The sequence below is a fragment of the Grampus griseus genome, assembly GCF_964374135.1.
Source record: "Grampus griseus genome assembly, chromosome: 8".
Classification (NCBI taxonomy): domain Eukaryota; kingdom Metazoa; phylum Chordata; class Mammalia; order Artiodactyla; family Delphinidae; genus Grampus; species Grampus griseus.
The window spans coordinates 79,344,133-79,366,774 of NC_139002.1; the positions used below are offsets into that span (position 1 = coordinate 79,344,133).

The window sequence follows — 22,642 nt, forward strand, 5'->3', positions numbered from 1 at the left end:
CGTGTTTCCTTACTTATTTTCATTTTGGATGATCTGTCCATTGGTGAAAGTGGGGTGTTAAAGTCTCCTACTATTATTGTGTTACTGTTGACTTCCCCATTTATGGCTGTTAGCATTTGCCTTATGTATTGAGGTGCTCCTATGTTGGGTGCATAAATATTTACAATTGTTATATCTTCTTCTTGGATTGATCCCTTGATCATTATGTAGTGTCTTTCTTTGTCTCTTGTAATAGCATTTATTTTAAAATCTGTTTTGTCTGATATGAGTATTGCTTCTTCAGCTTTCTTTTGATTTCCATATGCTTGGAATATCTTTTTCCATCCACTCACTTTCAGTCTGTATGTGTCCCTAGGTCTGAAATGGGTCTCTTGTACACAGCATATATATGGGTCTTGTTTTTGTATCCATTCAGCCAGTTTGTGTTTTTTGGTTGGAGCATTTAATCCATTTACATTTAAAGTAATTATCAATATGTATGCTCCTATTGCCATTTCCTTAATTGTTTTGGATTTTTTATTGTAGGTCTGTTCCTTTTCTTGTTTTTCCTGCCTAGAGAAGTTCCTTTAGCATTTGTTGTAAAGCTGGTTTGGTGTGCTGAATTTTCTTAACTTTTGCTTGTCTGTAAGGGTTTTAATTTCTCTGTCAAATCTGAATGAGATCCTTGCTGAATAGAGTAATCTTGATTGTAGGTTTTTCCCTTTCATCACTTTAAATATGTCCTGCCACTCTCTTCTGGCTTGCAGAGTTTCTGCTGAAGGATCAGCTGTTAACCTTCTTGGGTTTCACTTGTATATTATTTATTGCTTTTCTCTGGCTTTTAATACTTTTTCTTTGAGTTTAATTTCTGATAGTTTGATTAATATGTGTCTTGGTGTGCTTCTCCTTGGATTTATCCTGTATGGAACTCTCTGAGCTTCCTGGACTTGATTGACTATTTCCTTTCTTATGTTAGGGAAGTTTTCAACTATAATCTCTTAAAATATTTTCTCAGTCCCTTTCTTTTTCTCTTCTTCTTCTGGGACCCCTATAATTCGAATATTGGTTCTTTAATGTTGTTGTCCCAGAAGTCTCTGAGACTGTCCTCAATTCTTTTCATTATTTTTCCTTTGTTCTGCTCTGTGGTAGTTATTTCCACTATTTTATCTTCCAGGTCACTTATCCATTCTTCTGCAGAATAACTGATTCTGCTATTGATTCCTTCTAGAGAATTTTTAATTTCATGTATTTGTGTTGTTCATCATTGTTTGTTTGCTCTTTAGTTCTTCTAGGTCCTTGCTAAACATTTCTTGTATTTTCTCCATTCTATTTACAAGATTTTGGCTCATGTTTGCTATCATTACTCTGAATTCTTTTTCAGGTAGACTGCCTATTTCCTCTTCATTTGTTTCATTTGGTGAGTTTTTACTTTGCTCCTTCCTCTGCTGCATATTTCTTTTTCTTCTCATTTTGTTTAACTGCTGTGTTTGGTGTCTTCTTTTCACAGGCTGCAGGTTCGTAGTTACTGTTGTTTTTGGTGTCTGCCCCAGTGGGTGAGGTTGGTTTAGTGGCTTGAGTAGGTTTCCTGGTGGAGGGGACTGGTTCCTGTGTTCTAGGGGTGGGGTTGTATCTTGTCTTTCTGGTGGGCAGGGCTGCATCCAGTGGTGTGTTTTGGAGTGTCTGTGAACTTAGTATAACTTTAGGCAGCCTCTCTGCTAATGGATGGGGTTGTGTTCCTGTCTTGCTAGTTGTTTGGCAGGGGGCGTCTAGCACTGGAGTTTGCTGGCCATTTGGTGGAGGTGGGTCTTAGTGTTTAGATGAAGATCTCTTGGTGCACTCTCATTGATTGATATTGCATGGGGCCGGGAGGTTTCTCATGGTCCAATGTCCTGGACTTGACCCTCCCATCTCAGAAGCTCAGGCATAACACCCAGCTGGCACACCAAGACCCTGCCAGCCACACAGCTCAGAAGAAAAGGAAGAAAAAAAAAAAAATGAAGAGATAGAACCCTAGGACAAATGGTAAAAGCAAACCTAAACAGACAAAAATCACACAAAGAAGCATACACATGCATGCTCAGAAAAAGAAAAAAAATGAAAAATAAAAATAGATAAATAAATTAAATAAAAAATAATTCGAAAAATAAAAAAATTTGAAGTAAAAGAGGAGAGAAACCAAACCCATAAACAAATCCACCAATGATAATAAGCACTAAAAACTAAACTAAGAAAAACATAAAACCAGAAACAAATTAGATGCAGAAAGCAAATCCCAAGTCTAAGTTTGCTCCCAAAGTCTGCTGCCTCAGTTTTGAGAACATTCATTGTCTGTTCAGGTATTCTTCAAATGTGGGGTTTATCAAGTTGACTCTGGGGATTTAATCTGTTGCTCCTGAGGCTGCACAGAGAAATTTCCCTTTCTCTTCTTTGTTCATACAGGTACTGGGGTTCAGCTTTGTTTTGGCCCCACCTCTGCATGTAGGCCGCCCTGAGCCTCTTCCATACCCAGACAGGAGGAGGTTAAAGCAGCAGCTGATTAGGGCTCTCTTGCTCCCTCAGGCCAGGGAGAGGGAAGGGTATGGTTCATAATTAGAATGCAGGGCAAGCCTGTGGCCACTGCCGTGACATTGCAACAGCCTGAGGCGAGCCATGTGTTCTCCCGGGGAAGTTGTCCCTGGATCATGGGACCCTGGCAGTGGCGGGCTGCACAGGCTCCCAGGGTGGGTGTGGGTAGTGACTTGTGCTTGCACACAGGATCCTTGGTGGCAGCTGCAGCAGCATTAGTGGTTCATGCCCGTCTCTGGGGTCTGAGCTGATAGTCGTGGCTCACACCCATCTCTGAAGCTCGTTTAGGCGGTGCTCTGCCTTCTGTGGGCACACTGGGAAGGAATCCCCTCTCCTCACGCACCCCAACACAATGGTCTCTTGCTTCTTAGGCACATCCAGACTTTTTCCTGGACTCCCTCTCAGCTAGCTGTGACACACTAGCCCCCTTCAGGCTGTCTTCACACGTCCAACCCCAGTCCTCTCCCTGGGATCTGACCTCCGAAGCCTGAGCCTTAGCTTCCGGCCCCCACCCACCATGGCAGGTGAGCAGACAAGACTCTCAGGCTGGTGAGTGCTGGTCAGCACCAATCCTTAGTGCAGAAATCTCTCCACTTTGCCCTCTGCACCCCTGCTGCTGCACTCTCTTTCATGGCTCTGAAGCTTCCCTCCCACCCACCCCCCATCTCCACCAGTGAAGGGGCTCCCTAGTGTGTAGAAACTTTAACTCCTTCACAGCTCCATCCCAGAGGTGCAGGTCCAGTCCCTATTCTTTTTTTTTTTTGCAGTAGGCGGACCTCTCACTCTTTTGGCCTCTCCCATTGCGGAGCACAGGCTCTGGACACGCAGGGTCAGCGGCCATGGCTCACAGGCCTAGCCGCTCCACGGCATGTGGGATCTTCCTGGACTGGGGCACGAACCTGTGTCCCCTGCATCGGCAGGCAGACTCTCAACCACTGCGCCACCAGGGAAGCCTGACTTATTTATTTTATATCTGGAAGTTTGTACCTCTTGATCCCCTTCACCTATTTTACACCCAACCAACTTGCCTCCTCTCTGGCAACCACCAATATGTTCTCTGTATCTATGAATCTGGTTTTCTTTTGCTTAATTTGTTTGTTTTGTGTTTTACAGTCCACATATAAGTGGAATTATATAAGTGAATTATGTAGTACTTGTCTTTGTCTTATTTCACTTAGCATAATATCGATGTTTTCCATCCATGTTGCCACAATTGGCAAGATTTCGTTCTTTTACTTATGGCTGAGTAATATTCCATTACATATATATACCACTTCTTTATCCATTCATCCACTGATGGACCCTTAGCTTGCTTCTGTATCCGGGTTATGGTAAATAATGCTATAGTGAACATAAGGGTGCATATCATTTTGAATTAGTGTTTTTGTTATCTTTGGACAGATACCCAAAAGCAAATTGCTGGATAAGATGAGAGTTCTATTTTTAATTTTTTGAAGAGTTTCCATACTGTTTTCCACAGTGGTTGCACCAATGTACATTTCCAGCAACAGTGTACAAGGGTTCCCTTTTTTCTGCATTCTTGCCAAAACTTGCTGTTTCTTGTCTTTTTGGTAATAGCCATTCTGACAGGTGTGAGGAGATACCTCATTGTGGTTTTGATTTGCATTTCCCTGATGAATAGTGACACTGAACATCTTTTCATGTGCCTATTGGCCATCTGTATGTTTTCTTTGGAAAAAATGTTTATTCATATCCTGTGCTCATTTTTTAATCAAGTTGTTTGTTTTTTTGATGTTGAGTTGTATGAGGTTTTATTATTTTTTGGATATTAACTCCTTATTAGATATATGATTTACAAATATTTTCTCTCAGTCAGTAGGTGTCTGTTTCTTTTGTTGATGATTTCTTTCACTGTGCAGAAGCTTTTAAGTTTAATGTAGCCCCATTTGTTTATTTTTGCTTTTTGCTGTTGAAGTCAGATCCAAGAAAATACATTGCTAAGACTGATGTCAAAGAGCTTACTACTTATGTTTTCTTCTAAGAGTTTTATGATTTCAGGTCTTAAACATTCAAATCTTTGATCCATTTTGAGGGATTTTGTTCTGTTCTGTTTTGTTTTTCATATATGGTATACAATGGTGCTACAATTTCATTCTTTTGTGTGTAACTGTCCAGTTTTTCCAACATCATTTATTGAAAAGACTGTCCTTTCCCCATTTGTATATGCTGTCCTCCTTTGTCATAAAATAATTAACCATATGTGCTTGGGTTAATTTCTGGGCTGTCTATTCTGTTCCATTGATTTATGTGTCTTTTTTGTACCAGTGCTATACTGTTTTGATTACCTAGCTTTATCGTATAGTTTGAAATCAGGTAGCAGGGTATCTCAGCTTTGTTCTTTCTCAAGATTGCTTTGGCTGTTTGGGGTCTATTTGGAGTCTCTTGTGGTTCCATACAAATTTGAGAATCATTTGTTCTAAGTCTGTGAAAAATACTATTGGAATTTTGATAGGGATTGCATTGAATCTGTAGATTGCTTTAGGTAGTATGAACATTTTAAAATTATTAATTCTTCCAATCCATGAGCATGGAATACCTTTCCATTTATTTGTGTCTTATTCAGTTGTTTTCATTAATGTATTGTAGTTTTCAGAGTACAGGTCTTTCATCTTTTTGATTTAATTTATTCCTAGGTATTTTATTCTTTGGAGTGCAATTGTAAGTGGGATTGTTTTCTTAATTTCTCTTTCTGATAGTTCATTATTAGTGTACAGAAACACAACAGATTTTTGTATAGTGATTTTGTATCATGAAATTTTAGTGAATTTATTAGTTTTAATAGTTTTTTGGTAGAGTTTTTAGAGTTTTCTATATATAATACCATATCATCTGCAAATAATGACAGTTTTACCTCTTCCTTTCTAATTTGGATGTATTTTATTTCTTTTTCTTGCCTAATTTCTCTGGCTAGGACTCCCAATACAATTTTAAGTAAAAGTGGTGAGAGTGGGCATCCTTGTCTTGTTTTTGATTTTAAAGGAAAAGTTTTCAGCTTTTCACCATTGAGATATTACCCGTGGGTTTGTAATGTATGTCCTTTATTATGTTGAGGCTCATTCTCTCTATAACTACTTTTTTGAGAGTTTTTTATCATAAATGAATATTGAATTTTGTCATATGCTTTTTCTGAATTTATTGAGATGATTATATGATTTGTATGCTTCATTTTGTTAATGTGGTTTGATTTGTGAATGTTGAACCATTCTTGCATCTTTGGAATAAATCCCAGTTGATCATGCTGTATTATCCTTTTAATGTATTGTTGAATTTTGTTTTCTAGTATTTTGTTGAGGATTTTTGCATCTATTTTCATTAGGGATATTGGTCTGTAATTTTCTTTCTTTGTGGTGTCCTCTGGTTTTGGTATCAGGGTAATGCTGTCCTTGTAAAATAAGTTTGGAAGTGTTCCTTCCTTCCTCTTTTTGGAGTTTGAGGAGCATAAATATTAAATCTTTGAATGTTTGGTAGAATTCACCAGTGAAGCCATCTGGAGCTATACTTTTTTGTTGTTGTTGTTCTTGGGAGAGTTTTGATTGCTGATTCAATCTTCTTAGTAGAAATTGGCCTATTCAGATTTTTATTTCTTTATGGTTCAGTCTTGGAAAACTGTATGTTTCTAGGAATTAATCCATTTCCTCCATGTTGTCCAATTTGTTGGCATAAAATGTTCATATTAGTTGCTTATGAGCCTTTGTATTTCTGTGATATCAGTTGTAACTTCTCTTTCATTTCTGTTTTTACTTATTTGAGCCCTCTCTTTTTATCTTGGTGAGTCTAGCTAAAGGTTTGCCAATTTCATCTTTTCAAGGAGCCAGCTCTTATTTTCATTGATCTTTTCTATTGTCTTTTTAGTCTCTATTTACTTCCACTCTGATTTTCTTATTTCTTTCCCTTTACTAACTTTGGGTTGTGTTTCTTTTTCTTCTTCTAGTTTGTTTAGTGTAAAGTTAGATTGTTTATTTGAGTTTCTTGGGTTTTTGTATGTTTCTTCAGGTAGGCTTGCATTGCTATGAACTTCCCTCTTAGAAATGCTTTTACTACATTCCATAGATTTTGAATGTTCATATTCATAATGTTCATTTATGTCATATTTGTGTTTTCATTTTGTCTCTAGGTATTTTTTTAATTTATCCTTTGATTTTTTTTTTGATGACCCAGTGGTTTTTCAGTAGCATATTGTTTAATCTCCACATATTACTGGTTTTCTAGTTCTCTTCATGTAATTGATTTCTAGTTTCATGCTGTTGTGGTCAGAAAAGATACTTGATATGATTTCAATAATCTTAAATTTTTTGAGACTTGTTTTGTGACCTAACATGTGATATATTCTGAGAATGTTCTGTGTGTGCTTTAGAAGAATGTGTATTCTGTTGCTTTTGGATGGAATGTTTTGCATATATCAATTAAGCCCACCTAGTATAATATGTCATTTAAGGCCAATGTTTTCTTATTGATTTTCTAACCAAATGATCTATCCATTGATGCAAGTGGAGTGTTAAAATTCAATACTATTATTGTATTTTATTATTTCTCCATTTAGGTCTCTTAATATTTGCTTTATATATTTTGGTGCTACTATGTTCAGTGCTTATATATTTATAGATGTTATATCCTCTTGTTGGATTGTCCCCTTTATCATTATGTAATGCCCTTCTCTGTCTTTTATTACAGTTTTTGTTTTAAAGTCTATTTTGTCTGATATGAGTACAGCTACATAAGCTTTCTTTTTGTTTCCATTTGCATGGAATATTTTTCTTTTCAGCTCTTAACTTTCATTTTGTGTATGTCCTTCATTCTGAAGTGAGTCTCTCATAGGCAGCATATAGATGAGTCTGGTTCTTTATCCATTCAGCCATTCTATGCCTATAGATTGGAGCATTTAGTCTATTTACATTTAAAGTAATTATTGATCGTATGTACTTTTTTGCCATTTTTGTCAATTTTTTTCTGGCTGTTTTTGTAGTTCCTCTCTGTTTGTTTATTCTACTCTTTCTCTCTTCCCTTGTGGTTTGATGATTTTCTTTAGTGTTTTGTTTAGGCTCCTTTCTCCTTTTCTTTTGTGTATCTACTATAAGTAGATACATAGCAGTCTAAGTTGCTAGCAACTTAAATTTGAACATGTTCCAAAGTTCTACATTTTTATCCCCCAACCTTGTTTTTTATGTCACATTTTATATCTTTTCATTTTATGAATTTTTAACTAATTTTTATACTTTTAGTTAATTTTACTACTTTTGTCTTTAACTTTCTTACTAGATTTATAAGTGATTAATTCACTACCTTTTCTATATATTTACCTTTGCCAGTGAGATTTTTACTTTTATGTTTCCTCCAAGGGAAGAAATCTCATTTAGCACCTAGTTTCAGGCTGATTGAAAACCATGCCCTCAGGCAGCATCTTTTAATGTATGCAAATACATACAGTTTCTATGGGGCCGCAATCCTAAACCTTACTGGTCTTTAGACCAGGAGATCTGAGGGTGGCCTTAGGGGACAGTTACAAATATCAGGGCTCCAGGTAAGTGTATAAGATATTATCAAGTTGTAGTGATGCAAAGGGGTTGCACAATGTTACTGTCTCCCTGCTTATCTCCCTGCTTCCCTGGAAGTACCTCCACAGCCTCTAGGTGTGTGGGAAAACTTAAGCCTGTCACTCAGGCTGAAGCTCCAGCATAAATAAATAGGCTTTTTCACAGGAAGATGGGGGTGGTTTCAGTCTGCTCTCTGTGCCGTGCCCTGAGGGTGGTTGCCTGCCAAGAATTGTCTCTGATTGTTACAGTCCAGTGGAGACCAGGTTGGCCACCAGGGTCACCTGATCAATAAATACCACCAGAGCGCCTGCTGGCTTTTCTGAGGCAACTAGAGTGTAGGAAGCCGGGCACTCTTGCAGGCTTTAGGAAGAGAGAAAATGCCTTGACTGTGCCTGCTTGCAGGCTTCAGTGATACAGTGGGAGAATGCCTTGTAGAGCTTTGGAATATGTTCAAATTTAAGTTGCTATCAACTTAAAATAGACTGTTATGTGCATAGGATGTTATATGTGAGCCTCTTGGTAACCACAAAGCAAAAACTTACAGTAGATACAGAAAAGAAAAGGAGAAAGGAATCTAAACATAACACTAAAGACAATCATCAAACCACAAGGGAAGAATGCTGTGACTGCTCTTGTTCCCTGGTCCCAGACAGCAAGCAAGTGTCACAACTGCCTGAGCTTTTTGGTTTCAGCAAGGCAGTGAGACAGTGCAGTGACTGCTTGCCCCACCTGTCTTAGCAAGGCAGCAGGAGGCTTTGACTTGCCTGCCTGTGCTAGCAGGGCAGGTAGAGAGTACAAAAATGGTGTCTACCAACACCTCTGGGGAGAGATTTCAACTATTTCCTGCCCTTCCAGCAGATGCTTTAAGATTAGCAAGTGAATCTCCTTCACATTACAGTCTAGGCACTTTTTAAACTGCTGCTGTTGTGAGGGATCCTGGGGTGAATGAGACCACATGCAAGCCCTTTAAAAGGTGAATCTCAGTTCCCTGTGGCCCTTTGGGCCCCTTGTATGTATTCCTGTTTGTTTCCTAGCTAGGTATTTTGGGTGCTTGTCTTTCTGGTGCAGATACGAAGGGCTGGGGTGCCTCGTGCAGGGCACAAATCCCTTGTTCCTCTGAGAAAAGTGCTGAGCTGGGGAGATCCCTCCCTGTTGTTTGTCACTGCGCTGGGAGTGAAATTTTGGCAAGACTGTCAAATATGTTCTCTCCTACCTGTCTTGATGTCTTTTATCTTGTGTCTTGGAGGAGCAGTTCATCTAGTTTTCAGGTCTTTCTCAGAAGAAAATGACACGTACGTAACTGTAGATTTGATGTGTACCCAGGAAGAGGTGAGTCCTGGTTCTTCTTATGCTGCCATCTTGGACTTAATTTTATTTTAATCTTCAACCTCAACTACTTTGGCAGTCCTAAAACACGTTATTATTAGTAATGAATGGGAAGGTTACATAGTGGCAAATAAGTGGGGACCAACTAATAAGATCACCCACACATATTTAAAATTGTTCAAGAGTTACATCATCCACTTCCAGAGCCTTAAGCAGTTATAATACAATGTAACAGCATAATGAAATGAAATAGCATTATAATAAAGAAGAATGGTTGAGCTGGAATAATTTGGTTATTAAAATTATACTCCCAGAGATGACTCTAAAGTTTATGTTGCAATCTTAGTAGCCTGCTGTATTGATCACCTCCAGTTTTGAGCTGGTGCTGGTTTGCAAACAAAATTTAGAAGACTTTATGGATTCCCACTTGACTCAACAGAAGTTTTTATTATAAATAATGTTATTCGTGATTGTAAAAGAGATATTTAGATTAAATTTTAAATTGTTCATTGGCATACTCAAGGTAAGTACCTTGTTTCCTACCCACTTAGGCTTAAAAGGGAAGATAAGCCTTTTTTGGTTGCTCCAAATTACATAATTTGTTTTGTGGATTCTAAATATTAGAATTATGAATTTAAAGAAAGACCAAAGGAAGGGAATATATATTTCTTCAATACCTTATGTGTACAAGTCACATAGATTATTCCATTTAATCCTTGGAACGAGAAGATTTATTATCCCAAATTTTCATATTAAGAAACTGACCCACTGTCACTCAGCTAATAATTGGCATAACCAGAATTTTAACTTGGGTTTCATGGAACCAATATTATTTCTCTTTCCATTACATTAGGCTCCTTGTTTCAAGATACTAAATGATTTTCTTAAGCTTTGAGAATCTTGGTTTCTTGGTTGTTTTTTTGTTTGTTTGTTTAATATAATGGTTTTATTGAGATACAATTCACCTTAACCATACAATTCACCCACTCAAAGTAGTGGGTGAAAATTCAGTGGTTTTTAGCATATTCTCAAAGGTATGCACCCATCACTACAGTCAATTTAGATCATTCCTGTCACCTCAAAAAGAAATCCCCCACCTATTAGCAGTCAACTGTTATTGCAAGCCCAATGCCCCAAGCTGTAGGTAATAACAATTTACTTTCTGTCTCTATAGATTGTTCTGAAAAGTTCATAAAAAAATGGAATCATACAATATTTGAACCTCTGTGACTGGCTTTTTTCACCTGGCATAATGTTTCCAGGGTTCATCCATGTTTTTGCATTAATCAGTACTTCAGTCCTTTCTATTGCTGAATAATATTCCATGGTATGGATAAACTGTATTTTATTTATTTGTTCATCAGATGATGGACATTTTGATTTTAGTTTCCACTTTCTGGCTATTATGAATAATGCTTCTACAAGCATTTGTGTACAATTTTTTTGTGAAATTATGTTTTCATTTCTCTTGAGTGTTATACCTATATCATATGGTAACTCTATGTTAAAAGTTTTGAAGAACTGCCAGACTGTTTTCCACAGCAGCTGCACCATTTTTCATTCCCACCAACAGTGTATGAAGGTTCAATTTCTCAACGTTCTCACCAACACTTGTTATGGTCTTTCTTTTTGATTATACCCATCCTAGTGAGTTTGAAGTGGTCTCATTGTGGGTTTGATTTGCATTTCCCTGAGAGCTAGTAATGTTGAGCATCTTTTCGTGTGTTTGGTTATTTTTGTTTATTTGTTTTGTTTTTTTTGCCACTTGTATATGTTTTTCAGAGAAATGTCTATCCAGATCTTTTGCCCATTCTTAAACTGGGTTGTTTGTCTATTATTGAGTTGTAAGAGTTATATATACATATACAAGTCCCTTATCAGATATATGATTTGCAAACTTTTTCTCATATTCTGTAGGTTGTCTCTCTTTCTTGATGATATTCTTTAAAGTACAGATTTTTAATTTTGATGAAATACAATTTATTTTTTAAAGGGTGTATGTCTTCCTACTGGAGAGCAACAATAGTTCCATTTTTCATAATCAAAATTATCTGTTTTCTACTGTACCAGAAAGTTGTTAGATGTTTTTGTTTTTTGAAAGTCTGTTTTTCTTAATTATCAGACTTCCTGGATTTTAAAGACACTATCAGTTGTGAAAAGCATCATCAAATTAATAAGCATTTTTAGGAAAAATGGGTTGCTCCTATGTTAAATAATACATGGAATGTTGACCCCATCCTGATTTCAGAAATGCTAAAATGTGGGGGAAAAGCATCTTAGGATAATGAAATATGATATATATTTGGTATTGTAATTTAGTGTTATTGTTGAAATTATGCAGTTTGTTTGAAATTTAATTTATTTTTACCACATGGGGCAAATTTCATACAAATAAGGTCTGTGTCCTTGATCAGAACCAAAACACACTGGTAGGTTTTGTTTATATTTCAGATAATCCTTCTAATGGAAGAAGGATTAGCTCTATTAATCAAAATGCAGTGTGGTCCTCTTCACTGTCACTCTCAGATCTTAATACCAACTGCAATTTTTTTAAACTTCTACTATTTATAATACACATAAAATTCTGGCAAGAATAATTTTTTTAAACTTCTACTATTTATAATACACATAAAATTCTGGCAAGAAAAATAGAAAAAGAGGAAAACTACTATTCCTCTGCCAAAATAAGAGAATGTTTCACATTCTTTTCATACTGTAGTTTTCACTCTTTGTCCTTAAGTTTACATAGTTTTACAAAGTTGCACTCGGAAGGGGAAGCATATTTGAAATAAAATATATCAAAATAGAAGAAAAGTAGCTTTTTAACTTAATAGTATACATTAAGCATTTCTATATGTTGTCAGTCTGTAAAATTAGCAATTTAACAGATGGAAAATAGTCCCACATATGAGTGTACCATCTATTCATCAGTTTATTCAACAGACACTAAGTGCTTACAAAATGCTAAACAATGAGCTAAATAATGGGTATGTAGCAGTGAACAAAACAGTCACCTCACCAATGTCACTTACAGTGCGAAGAGATAGATAACCATCAGCGCTCTCTCTCTATTTTTTTCTTTGTCTCTCATATAGGTACAAGCACAAATATATGCATGTAGAACATGTATATGTTCATTTGTATATATATATATACATACATACATATGCACGTTTATATATACATGGGTATATATAGCATAAACTTATACATATGTTATATAGCTATGTTATAACAATGTCAGTTGCTGATATATATGTACATATGTAGCACATATGCTTTGCATATGTGTGTATTATTTTATATCAGGTGCTGATAAAAGTAATAAAGCCTTATGAGAAGACAGAGAACTATAGAAGTTTCTATTTTAGAAACAGTGGTCAAGGAGAGATTCTCTGATGTGACATGAGCAGAACTCTGACTGGAAAAGGGATTGAGCATTCTTGACAGAGAGAGGAGCAAGTGCAAAGGCCCTGTGGTGAGAGTATGCTTAACATCAAGGAACCCAGTGCAGCTGGATTGGAGGAAGTGAGGGTAGGGTTGTAGGACAGGGATGAGATGTGGTAGTAAGGAGACAGATGATGCATACACGGTGTGTCATATTATGGACTATGACTTTTACTTAGAGCTACAAAATTATTGGAAGGTTTTGAGTAAAGGTTAACGTGATTTAACTTAGGTTTTAAAAGGGCTACTCTGCCTGCCATGTAATAGGGGCAAAAGATAGGAACAGATCAGTTAGGAAGACTCTTATAGACTTCTACTCGAGATAGTGATGGCTTGGATTAAGAAACTGTTATCAAGTATTGACAAATGATCCATTTCTAGATATAATTTGAAGATAGTTCAGGTAAGATTTACTGAGCATTTAAATCCATTTAGTTATTCAACAAATATATATTGAATGGCAACTAAGTGCCCTTAGTTGTTCTAGATGTTAGGGATGAAGCAGTAAACAAAAAGACAACAAAAGTGAACAAAGTGAAAACCCAGCACCCAAATTACCTTGCTGAAGGAAACAGATAATAAATGAAGATAAGTAAGTGAAAACGTACAGCATTTTAGGTAGTGATATATGCTAAAGAGTAAAGCAAAGCAGAAAAATGATGCTTTGTGCTAAGTCAACAGAATTTACTTAAGGATCAGACATGGGGATAAGAGAAAATGAGGAGTCAGGATTTTGGCCTATGTAACTGGAAGAATTGAGTTGCTGTTTATTAAGGTGGCAGTGGTCTCTGTAGTATAGTATCCATAGGCTTGGTGAACATGCTTGTGAACATAGGTTTTCTTTCTTTTAGATTATAACTTTAGGATTACTCTCCAGTCATTCTGTTTAAAACATATTGACACATTTTGTTCTAAAGGTTTTACTAACTTATGTTGGTATAGAAAATAAATGATGATACCAGTTTCCCTAGCATCTTTTCAGCAATGGGTATTTTAATTAAAAACAAAAGATACAAAAGAATATTTATGTACTAGCATAAAAGAGTAACATTTTTATTTAAATTATTGGTCACAGAGAATATTAAACCACATAAAAATAAATGTTTTTACTAAATTTGTTTCACTTTTTATTACTTGTCTGTTGATAGTCTTTATCATTATCTATTGGGATATTAATATTTATGTATACATCATTGTCAGCTTCAGGAAGCTAGAGAGCTATGTCTATAATCTGGAAATTTCACCCATTTTTCATTCAACAAGTATACTGCATTTTTTAATAACCCACTTCTTTTTTCATTTGTAAATATTTTGTTGCCTCAAAGTTTCCAAAACCATCATCTGTCCAATACTACAAGAAGCAATGTTACATAGTAGCTGGGGATGTAAGGTTTAGAGCCAGATTTCCTGGACCCTAATTCTGCCATACACTAAATGTGATATCCTAGGTAACTGCCTAAATTTCCTCATGCTAATGGAGGCTGGTAACAATACCTTTAAAGGATTTAGTAAAATATTATGTGAAAAATGGCACCCTTCCCATTGCTCAAGCCAAAAACGTTAGGATTATTGTTGAAGTCTCTCTTTCATACACCATGACCAATAGAATTCTGTTAGTTTTCCCTTAAAAATATATTCTCAATCTGATCATTTCTCAGTCTTGCTACTACCCTGATGCAAACCACATCCTCTCTCCCTGATTGTTGCAATAGCTCCTGACTAGTCTCTTTGCCTTTGCCATTGGCCCCTTCAACCTATCTTCATCTCAGCAGTCAGAGTAATTTTGTTAAAATCTAAGAGAGATGATGTCATCCTCTGCTCAAATTCATCCAGTGGCACTCTGTTTAACTCAGGATGAAAACCAAAATCTTTCTAATGGCCCCAATCCTGATGTGCTCCCACTTCCTCCATTACCACTCTACAGGATATTCTGCCACCCTCACCCTTGCTCACTCCTCACTGCCACACTGATCTCCTTGTCTGTGAACAGACAAGGAAAGCATGCTCCCACCTCAGGGCCTTTGCATTTGTTGTACCCTTTGCCTGTGATGATATTACCAATTGGCATTTTTGCTCCAATTTTACCTCAGGGAAGCCATTCTTAAAGAATTTTATTTAAAATTGCAAATTTCTGCCCTTCCCATACTCTTTATCTCCCTGCCCTTTATATTTCTTTATTGACGACATGACCTTCTAATATGTAAGTGGTATATTTGTTCTTTCCTTAATTTCATCACTGTCGACTTCATGAAGGTAAAGATTTTTGTTCATTGTGGTTCCTACTGTATCCTCAACCTGGAATAGTCCCTGGTACACTGCACGGCAGAACTCAATATATTAATTTAATGAATGAAGGATACCTGATACATTAAGTAATTATTAGCTATCCATGTTAAAAAACATTAGCTGTAAGTAATACTGTGTATAAAGTTAGTGTGAGAAAAAAATCAAGTATTTTAAAAAAGAACACAAACAACTTTAAGAACTTTCTATATTCAGGAATAATACATACTAAGTCACTAAGGATAGAGATTTCTAGTTTCTAAGCTGAGGAACATTGTATGAACATTGTGAAAGACAGTGGTACCATTTACATTATGAGGACAGGAGTTTGCAATCTTCATAGTAGTTAAAAAAAAAAAGAAAGCTATTGTTATATAACAGAAGAATCCTTTTGTGTAATGTCAAGGAAAATGACAATAAGAAAGATAAACATATCTACATTCCTAACAATAAAAGGGAATTTAAAATTATATCATTTAGGATCAAGATTTTCCAAAATAAGTACATTTTTTCCTTCTTCTTTTAATTAACTCATCTACTAATGATCAAGCTGTACTGGACTCTGTAGTAAATTAAAAAAACAAATAATTAAGAGAACATGGCCCTAGGAGAATTTTTTCTAAATTCAGAAAAATAAAAGGAGCCATTCAAAGAAAAAATGCAAGGAAGGAAAAGACGAAGAGAGAGGACAAGGGAGGAAGAGAGGGAAAAGAAAAGAAAAGAGGGAGAAAAAGGGGGAAAATATGATGCAGTTTGGAAGAGAAAAATGAGCAGTTCTAGTTGGGGCCTTGGGGCAAGAAGGAACAGAAGAAGATTTGAAAAGTTTTTGTGAAATTTGTGGCATTTGGCACGTCTTTTAACACTGAGCTTTCCTCCAGCAAGATGATGATGTAGGTATGTTCTTATTCCAGGAATGTCTGTGTCATAAGAATTAAAGACAAAGAAAAGAAAGAAAGTCAAACTAAATGACATTTTAAAACCTCTGCATAAAAATTAAATTGTGAGTGGAATAAGATTTAAATGAGTGAAAAACTTCTATAAATTTTATTTACTGTGTTCCATGGGAAATGAAATGCATTAATTAACATAAATGGAATTTTATCTTTTATAAACATTAAATTAGTAATCAAATAACTTTTAGAGTTTGAGGACTCTGAGAACTTCTTCAAAAATCTCTGGTTTACAGATGAAGAAATAGATTCTCAGGGAAAGGAAATTACTTGGTTAGGACATGGCAGATTTAGGATGAGAAATGATGGTCTTGTGACCCACAGGCCAGTGCATTCTCCTCAATAGCATATGCCGTTTACCTATTGCTGTTTACACTTTTTACTTTCTCCATCTAGACCATTCTTCCTCCACTTTACCTGTGTGACTTACTGCCTCACCTCATCGGGTCTTTGCTCAAATGTTACTACAATCCTCTGTACTAAAATAACATCTGTTCTCTCCACCTCGTACACCTGCATCTTTCCTCCTTACTGTATTTTTCTCCAATGCACTGACCACAAAGCATACCTAATATTTTATGTATTTTTTGTTGTTGCTTATTGTTTTTTCTTCTCTTACTTGAATCGTCCATGAAGGCAGGGTTCTGTTTCCTGCTATATGTCCTAAAAGAATATCTGTCATATCATAGGTGTTTAATAAATAATTGTTAAATAGATGAAATGTAATTTACCTAAATCTAGGGAAACATTATAGTATTGATATATTCACAAACATCAGCTTCAGAGTCAATCTGGATGTTTTTGATGCACCCCCTACTGGTTTAGTGATTTTGCCATGCTACTTAATTTCCATATGCCTTAGTTTATTTATTATTAAGGGTAGGTAAAAATCGTACACACTTCATAGAGTTGTTATAAGAATTAAAGGAAATTATATGTGTAAAGTTTTGGGCTCTTAATATGTGCTCAGCAAATGTTAACCATCAATCAGTGATAGCTATTATTAATAGCTGTAGGTATAACTCAAATGCCTAGAGCATTTTAACATAATTGGTAATTAATTACATCCTAAGATGTACTGTGATCTGTTCATTCTTAGTTCATACCACTGCTAATAACCTGATACTGCTAGCTGTGCATCACATTCCATATGTTATAGCAGATTTTAAGCATTACTAATAAAAGAAACTAATGCATGTAGTGTAAACAAAATTATTTTATTTTGTTACAATGCTAAGTCACACAACTGAACTCTTGAAAACACCATATATAGTTGTCTGTGTCAAAATTCGTTGTTGATAAGTATCAACACATTGAATAAAATAATTCCAAAACATTTTAATTTATTTGAAAAGACTAAATATTTAAGAATCTTTTTGAATTTGAAGAGATACTTGTATCACTGGAACACAAATCCCAACCACCATGGATATTTCCTATTTTATACTCTTTTACATTGATTATAGCTTGCTCATTATTCATATAAGTTCTTACATGTGATTTATGTTTGTGGTTTACTCTTTCTGATTATTGCAGTGGTAATTGCCATATTTCAATATTCTTCCTCCTTTTTTGATGTTGTGGTTTCATTTCAATCTCCTAATATTTTTTAAATCCTTCTTGTAAAGTTTGTTAGCTTTTCTTCTATGATTTCTCAGACTTCTTACTCTCTTCAAATTCACATTTATAAAACTGCAACTTTTTAAAAAATAAATGACCAAAATCAATAGTTTTTTTTAATTAAGCAAATAAATGCTTAAAATTTGCTTTAAAAACAAATTTCTATTGAATTTGAATTCTATTCTATTGAATTCTTGCAAATATCTCGATCTTCAAGTTCAAAAGAAATGATGTGTCCAATGGCGTTTGCATGACTCTAATTTTGTTTTCAAAAAGTTTAAGTACATTAAATAACAGAGATGCATTTAATTTTTTTGCAAGTTACTGGAGTGTTGACATTAATCCAATAACAGGCAAGATTCCATGTTACTACCATTTTTTGCTTATTTATTAGATGCATGGGTCATATGAAAATTATACCTGGTTACCTTGGGAAAACATGAAAAAACAGAGCTTAGTATATTTAAAGAGAGAGAAAAGGAAGAAGGATAAAAATGGATGTAATTTTCTCTTTCTCTTTTCTAGCCCTAGGAAAAGATAAGGATTACACGGATGAATCAGAACATGCTAATTATGACCGATCTCGCCTCATTAAAGACTTTGTCCCCCAAAATAATTCTGAACCCAAGCCCAGATTGCCTAAGGTAATGCAAACTAAACAATCAGTAAGTCATTTGAAGACTCTAACTTCTAAATCCATTCAGTTCTTTTCAATTTTAATCGATATTGTGCTGGAGAGAATAAGAGGCCACACAGGTTAATATATACCTTAATGACTTAAAATTGAAAAGTTATGTGTAGACATCGTATTCATTTATACTATCAAACAGAACTATACATTCTGAAACATGAAATTATTCAGTAATATTTTCTTTAGAGGCTTATTCCTTCATGTTTCTTGTTTTTTGAAAGGCACCATGTTTTAATGAGAACATGGATTTTAGTAACAAGTGGACCAAGATTTGAATTACAGTTCCAGTACTTATAGTTGTGGTAACTTGGCAGGTTAATTAAGCTCATTTAGCCTTGTTTTCATCATCTGTAGAATTAGAATCATGTGGTCTACTTGACAAAATTTTTTGTTTTTCTTTCAGTTTTATCGAGATATAATTGACACAGCACTTTATAAGTTTAAGGTGTACAGTATAATTTTTTTACTTACATACATCATGAAATGATTACCAGAATAAGTTCAGTGAACATCCATTGTCTCATATAGATGCAAAATCAAACAAAGAGAAATATATATATATTTTTTTCTTGTAATAAGAACTCTTAGAATTTACTCTCTTAACAGCTTTCATATACGGCATTCAGCAGCGTTCATCACAGTTATCATGTTTTATCCTTACATCCCTAGTACTTAATTATCTTATAACTGGAAGTTTTTACCTTGTAACTGCCTTCATCCAATTCCCCCTCACCCACTCCCCACCTCTATTAACTATAAATCTGATCTCTTTTTCTATGAGATTCTTTGTTTTTAAAGTATGACTGACCTACAACATGATGTTGGTTTCTATTACACAACAGTGATTTGGTATTTTTATACGTTTCAAAATGATCACCATGATAAGTCTAGTTATGATATGTCACCTTATAAAGATATTACATACTTATTGACTATATTCCCCACACTGTATATTTCATACCCATGACTCATTTATTTTGCAACTGGAAGTTTGTACCTCTTAATCTCCCTCACTTATTTCTTTCCTCCCCTCATCCCCTTCCTGTCTGGCAACCACCTGTTTGTTCTATCTATAGCTCTGTTTCTGTTTTATATTTGTTCATTTGTTTTGTTTTTTAGATTCCACATATAAGTGAAATCATACAGTATTTTTCTTTCTCTGTCTGACTTATTTCACTAAGCATAATACCCTCTAGGTCCATCCATGTTGTCACAAATGGCAAGATTTCATTCTTCTTATGGTTAAGTAGTATTCCATATAATATATATACCACATCTTCATTATCCATTCATCTATTGATGGGCACGTAGGTTGCTTCCACATCTTGGCAATTGTAAATAAGGGTGCAATGAACATACGGGTGCATATATCTTTTCTAATTAGTGTTTTTGTTTTCTTCAGGCAAATACCCAGGAGTGGTATTGCTGTATCATATAGCAGTTCAATTTTAAATTTTTTGAGGAGTCTCCATACTGTTTTTCCATAGTAGCTGCACCAGTTTACATTTCCAATAAAAGTGCACAAGTGTCCCCTTTTCCCCACATTCTTGCCAACACTTGTTATTTGTTGTCTTTTTGCTAACAGCCATTCTGACACGTGTGAGGTGGTATCTCATTGTCATTTTGATCTGCATTTCCCTGATAATTACTGATGCTGAGTATCTTTTCATGTACCTGTTGGCCATCTGTAAGTCTTCTTTGGAAAAATGTCTATTCAAATCCTCTGCCCATTTTTTAATAGGATTTTTTTTGTTTTTTTGATATGAGTTCTTTGTGTATTTTGGATATTAACCACTTATTGGAAATATTGTTTGCAAATGTCTTCTCTCATTCAGTAGGTGGCCTTTTTATTTTGTTGATAGTTTATTTTACTGTGCAAAAGCTTTTTAATATAATGTAGTCCCATTTGTTTATTTTTTATTTTGTTTCCCTTGCCTAAGGAGACATATTCAGAAAATATTGTTGAGACTGATGTCAAAGAACATACTGCCTATATTTTGTCCTAGAAGTTTCATGACTTCAGGTCTTACATTTAAGTCTTTAATTCATTTTAATTTATTTTTGTGCATGGTGTGAGAAAGCAGTCCAGTTTAATTTTTTTGCATGTAGTTGTCCAGTTTTCCCAACATCATTTACTGGAGAGACTGTCTTTTCCCATTGTATATTCTTGTATCCTTTGTCACAGAATCATTGCCCATACAAGTGTGGGTTAATTACTGGGCTGTCTATTCTGTTCCATTGATCTGTGTGTCTGTTTTTGTGCCAGTACCATACTGTTTTGATTATTTTAGCTTTGTAGTATAGTTTGAAATCACATAGCATGATAACTCCAGCTTTTCTTTCTCAAGATTGTTTTTGGCTATTTGGGGTCTTTTATGTTTCCATACAGATTTTAGAATTATTTATTCTAGTTCTGTGAAAAATGCCATTGATATTTTGATAGGGGTTGCATTGAATCCATAGAATGCCTTGATTAGTATGGTCATTTTTTTTTTTTTTTTTTTTTTTTTTTGTGGTACACGAGCCTCTCACTGTTGTGGCCTCTCCCATTGTGGAACACAGGCTCCGGACGCGCAGGCTCAGCGGCCATGGCTCACGAGCCTAGCCGCTCCGCGGCATGTGGGATCTTCCCGGACCGGGGTACAAACCCGTGTCCCGTGCATCAGCAGGCGGACTCTCAACCACTGCGCCACCAGGGAAGCCCTATGGTCATTTTAACAATATTAATTCTTTCAATCCATGAGCATTGTATAACTTTCCATCTGTTTGTGTGGCCTTCAATTACTTTCATCAGTGTCAGTTTTACAATTATAAGCCTTTTACACTGTTAGGTAGATTTATTCCTAGGTGTTTTATTCTTTTTGATGCAGTTGTAAATGTGATTTTTTAAAATTTCTCTTTCTGGTAGTTTGTTGTTAGTGTATAGAAATGCAACATATTTCCATATATTAATTTTGTATCCTGCAACTTTTCAGAATTCATTGATGAGTTCTAGTAGTTTTTTTGGGTGGTATCTTTAGGATTTTCTATGTACAGTATCATATCACCTGCAAATATTGGTAGTTTTACTTCTTCCTTTCCAATTTGGATTCCGTTTATTTATTTTTATTTTCTGATTGCTGCAGCTAGGACTTCCAATACTACGTTGAATAAAAGTGGTGAGAATGAGCAGCCTTGTCTTGTCCCTGATCTTAGAATCAATGCTTTTGGCTTTTCATTGTTGCATATGATGTTAGCTGTAGGTTTGTCATATATATTGAAGTATGTTCCCTCTATACCCATTTTGGTGGGAGGTTTTATTTTTTATTCTTATTCTTTTAGTAGATTTATTTATTTATTTATTTTTGGCTGCATTGGGTCTTCATTGCTGTGTGCGGGCATTCTCTAGTTGCGGCAAGTGGGGGCTACTCTTCGTTGTGGTGTGCAGGCTTCTCATTGCGGTGGCTTCTCTTGTTGTGGAGCACAGGCTCTAGGCGCGTGGGCTTCAGTAGTTGTGACATACGGGCTCCGTAGTTGTGGCTCCTGGACTCTAGAACACAGGCTCAGTACTTGTGGTGCATGGGCTTAGTTGCTCTGCGGCATGTGGAATCTTCCTAGACCAGGGCTCGAACCCATGTTCCCCGCATTGGCAGGCAGCTTCTTAACCACTGTACCACCAGCAAGTCCCTGGTAGGAGTTTTTATCATAAATGGATGTTGAATTTTGTTGAAAGCTTTTGCTGAATCTATGGAGCTGATCATATGATTTTTATTTTTCAGTTTGTTAATGTGGTGTATCACATTGATTGGTTTACAGATATTGAACTATATGGAAGGTTTTTATAACAACTTGGAGGTTGAGAACACCTCATTGAAACTATAGTTCATCAGCAAATGAGTCCCTGGGTTGGGGTTTCGTTTTAAAAATCCCTGGCTCCAGCAATCCCACCATTCCTAAAATTCTCTTGCGGATTCTTCAAAGCATCTGAATATGGTCATCCAGCACCGAATACCATCCCCTTTTGATACTTTTCAATAGAAATTCTGACTCAGTCCAAGCTCACTTTTTAAAAATTGCTTCTTATTGATTAAAGTGGGAATGACTTTGTAAAAGAAATTTGGATATTAAATGCAATTTAACCCAAGGAATGACTTAGCTTTTGGTTATCACTGCATGGACAATAGCCAATAATCACTTCCCTGAAAATATCTTTTTCTGTGATGTTTGATTTAGTTTGACCTGGATTAATT

At 35.6% G+C, this 22,642-nt stretch overlaps 1 protein-coding gene across 1 annotated transcript in view; it reads left to right on the top strand.

The window, feature by feature from the left end:
- Window positions 1-22,642, top strand: part of ANO3 (anoctamin 3) — a gene marked incomplete at both ends in the record, with an annotated part of 413,216 nt that overhangs the window by 227,385 nt on the left and 163,189 nt on the right. The window contains 1 exon segment of the mRNA XM_082660958.1: window positions 18,248-18,366. Within this exon segment, the coding sequence (XP_082517084.1) occupies window positions 18,248-18,366 (119 nt within the window).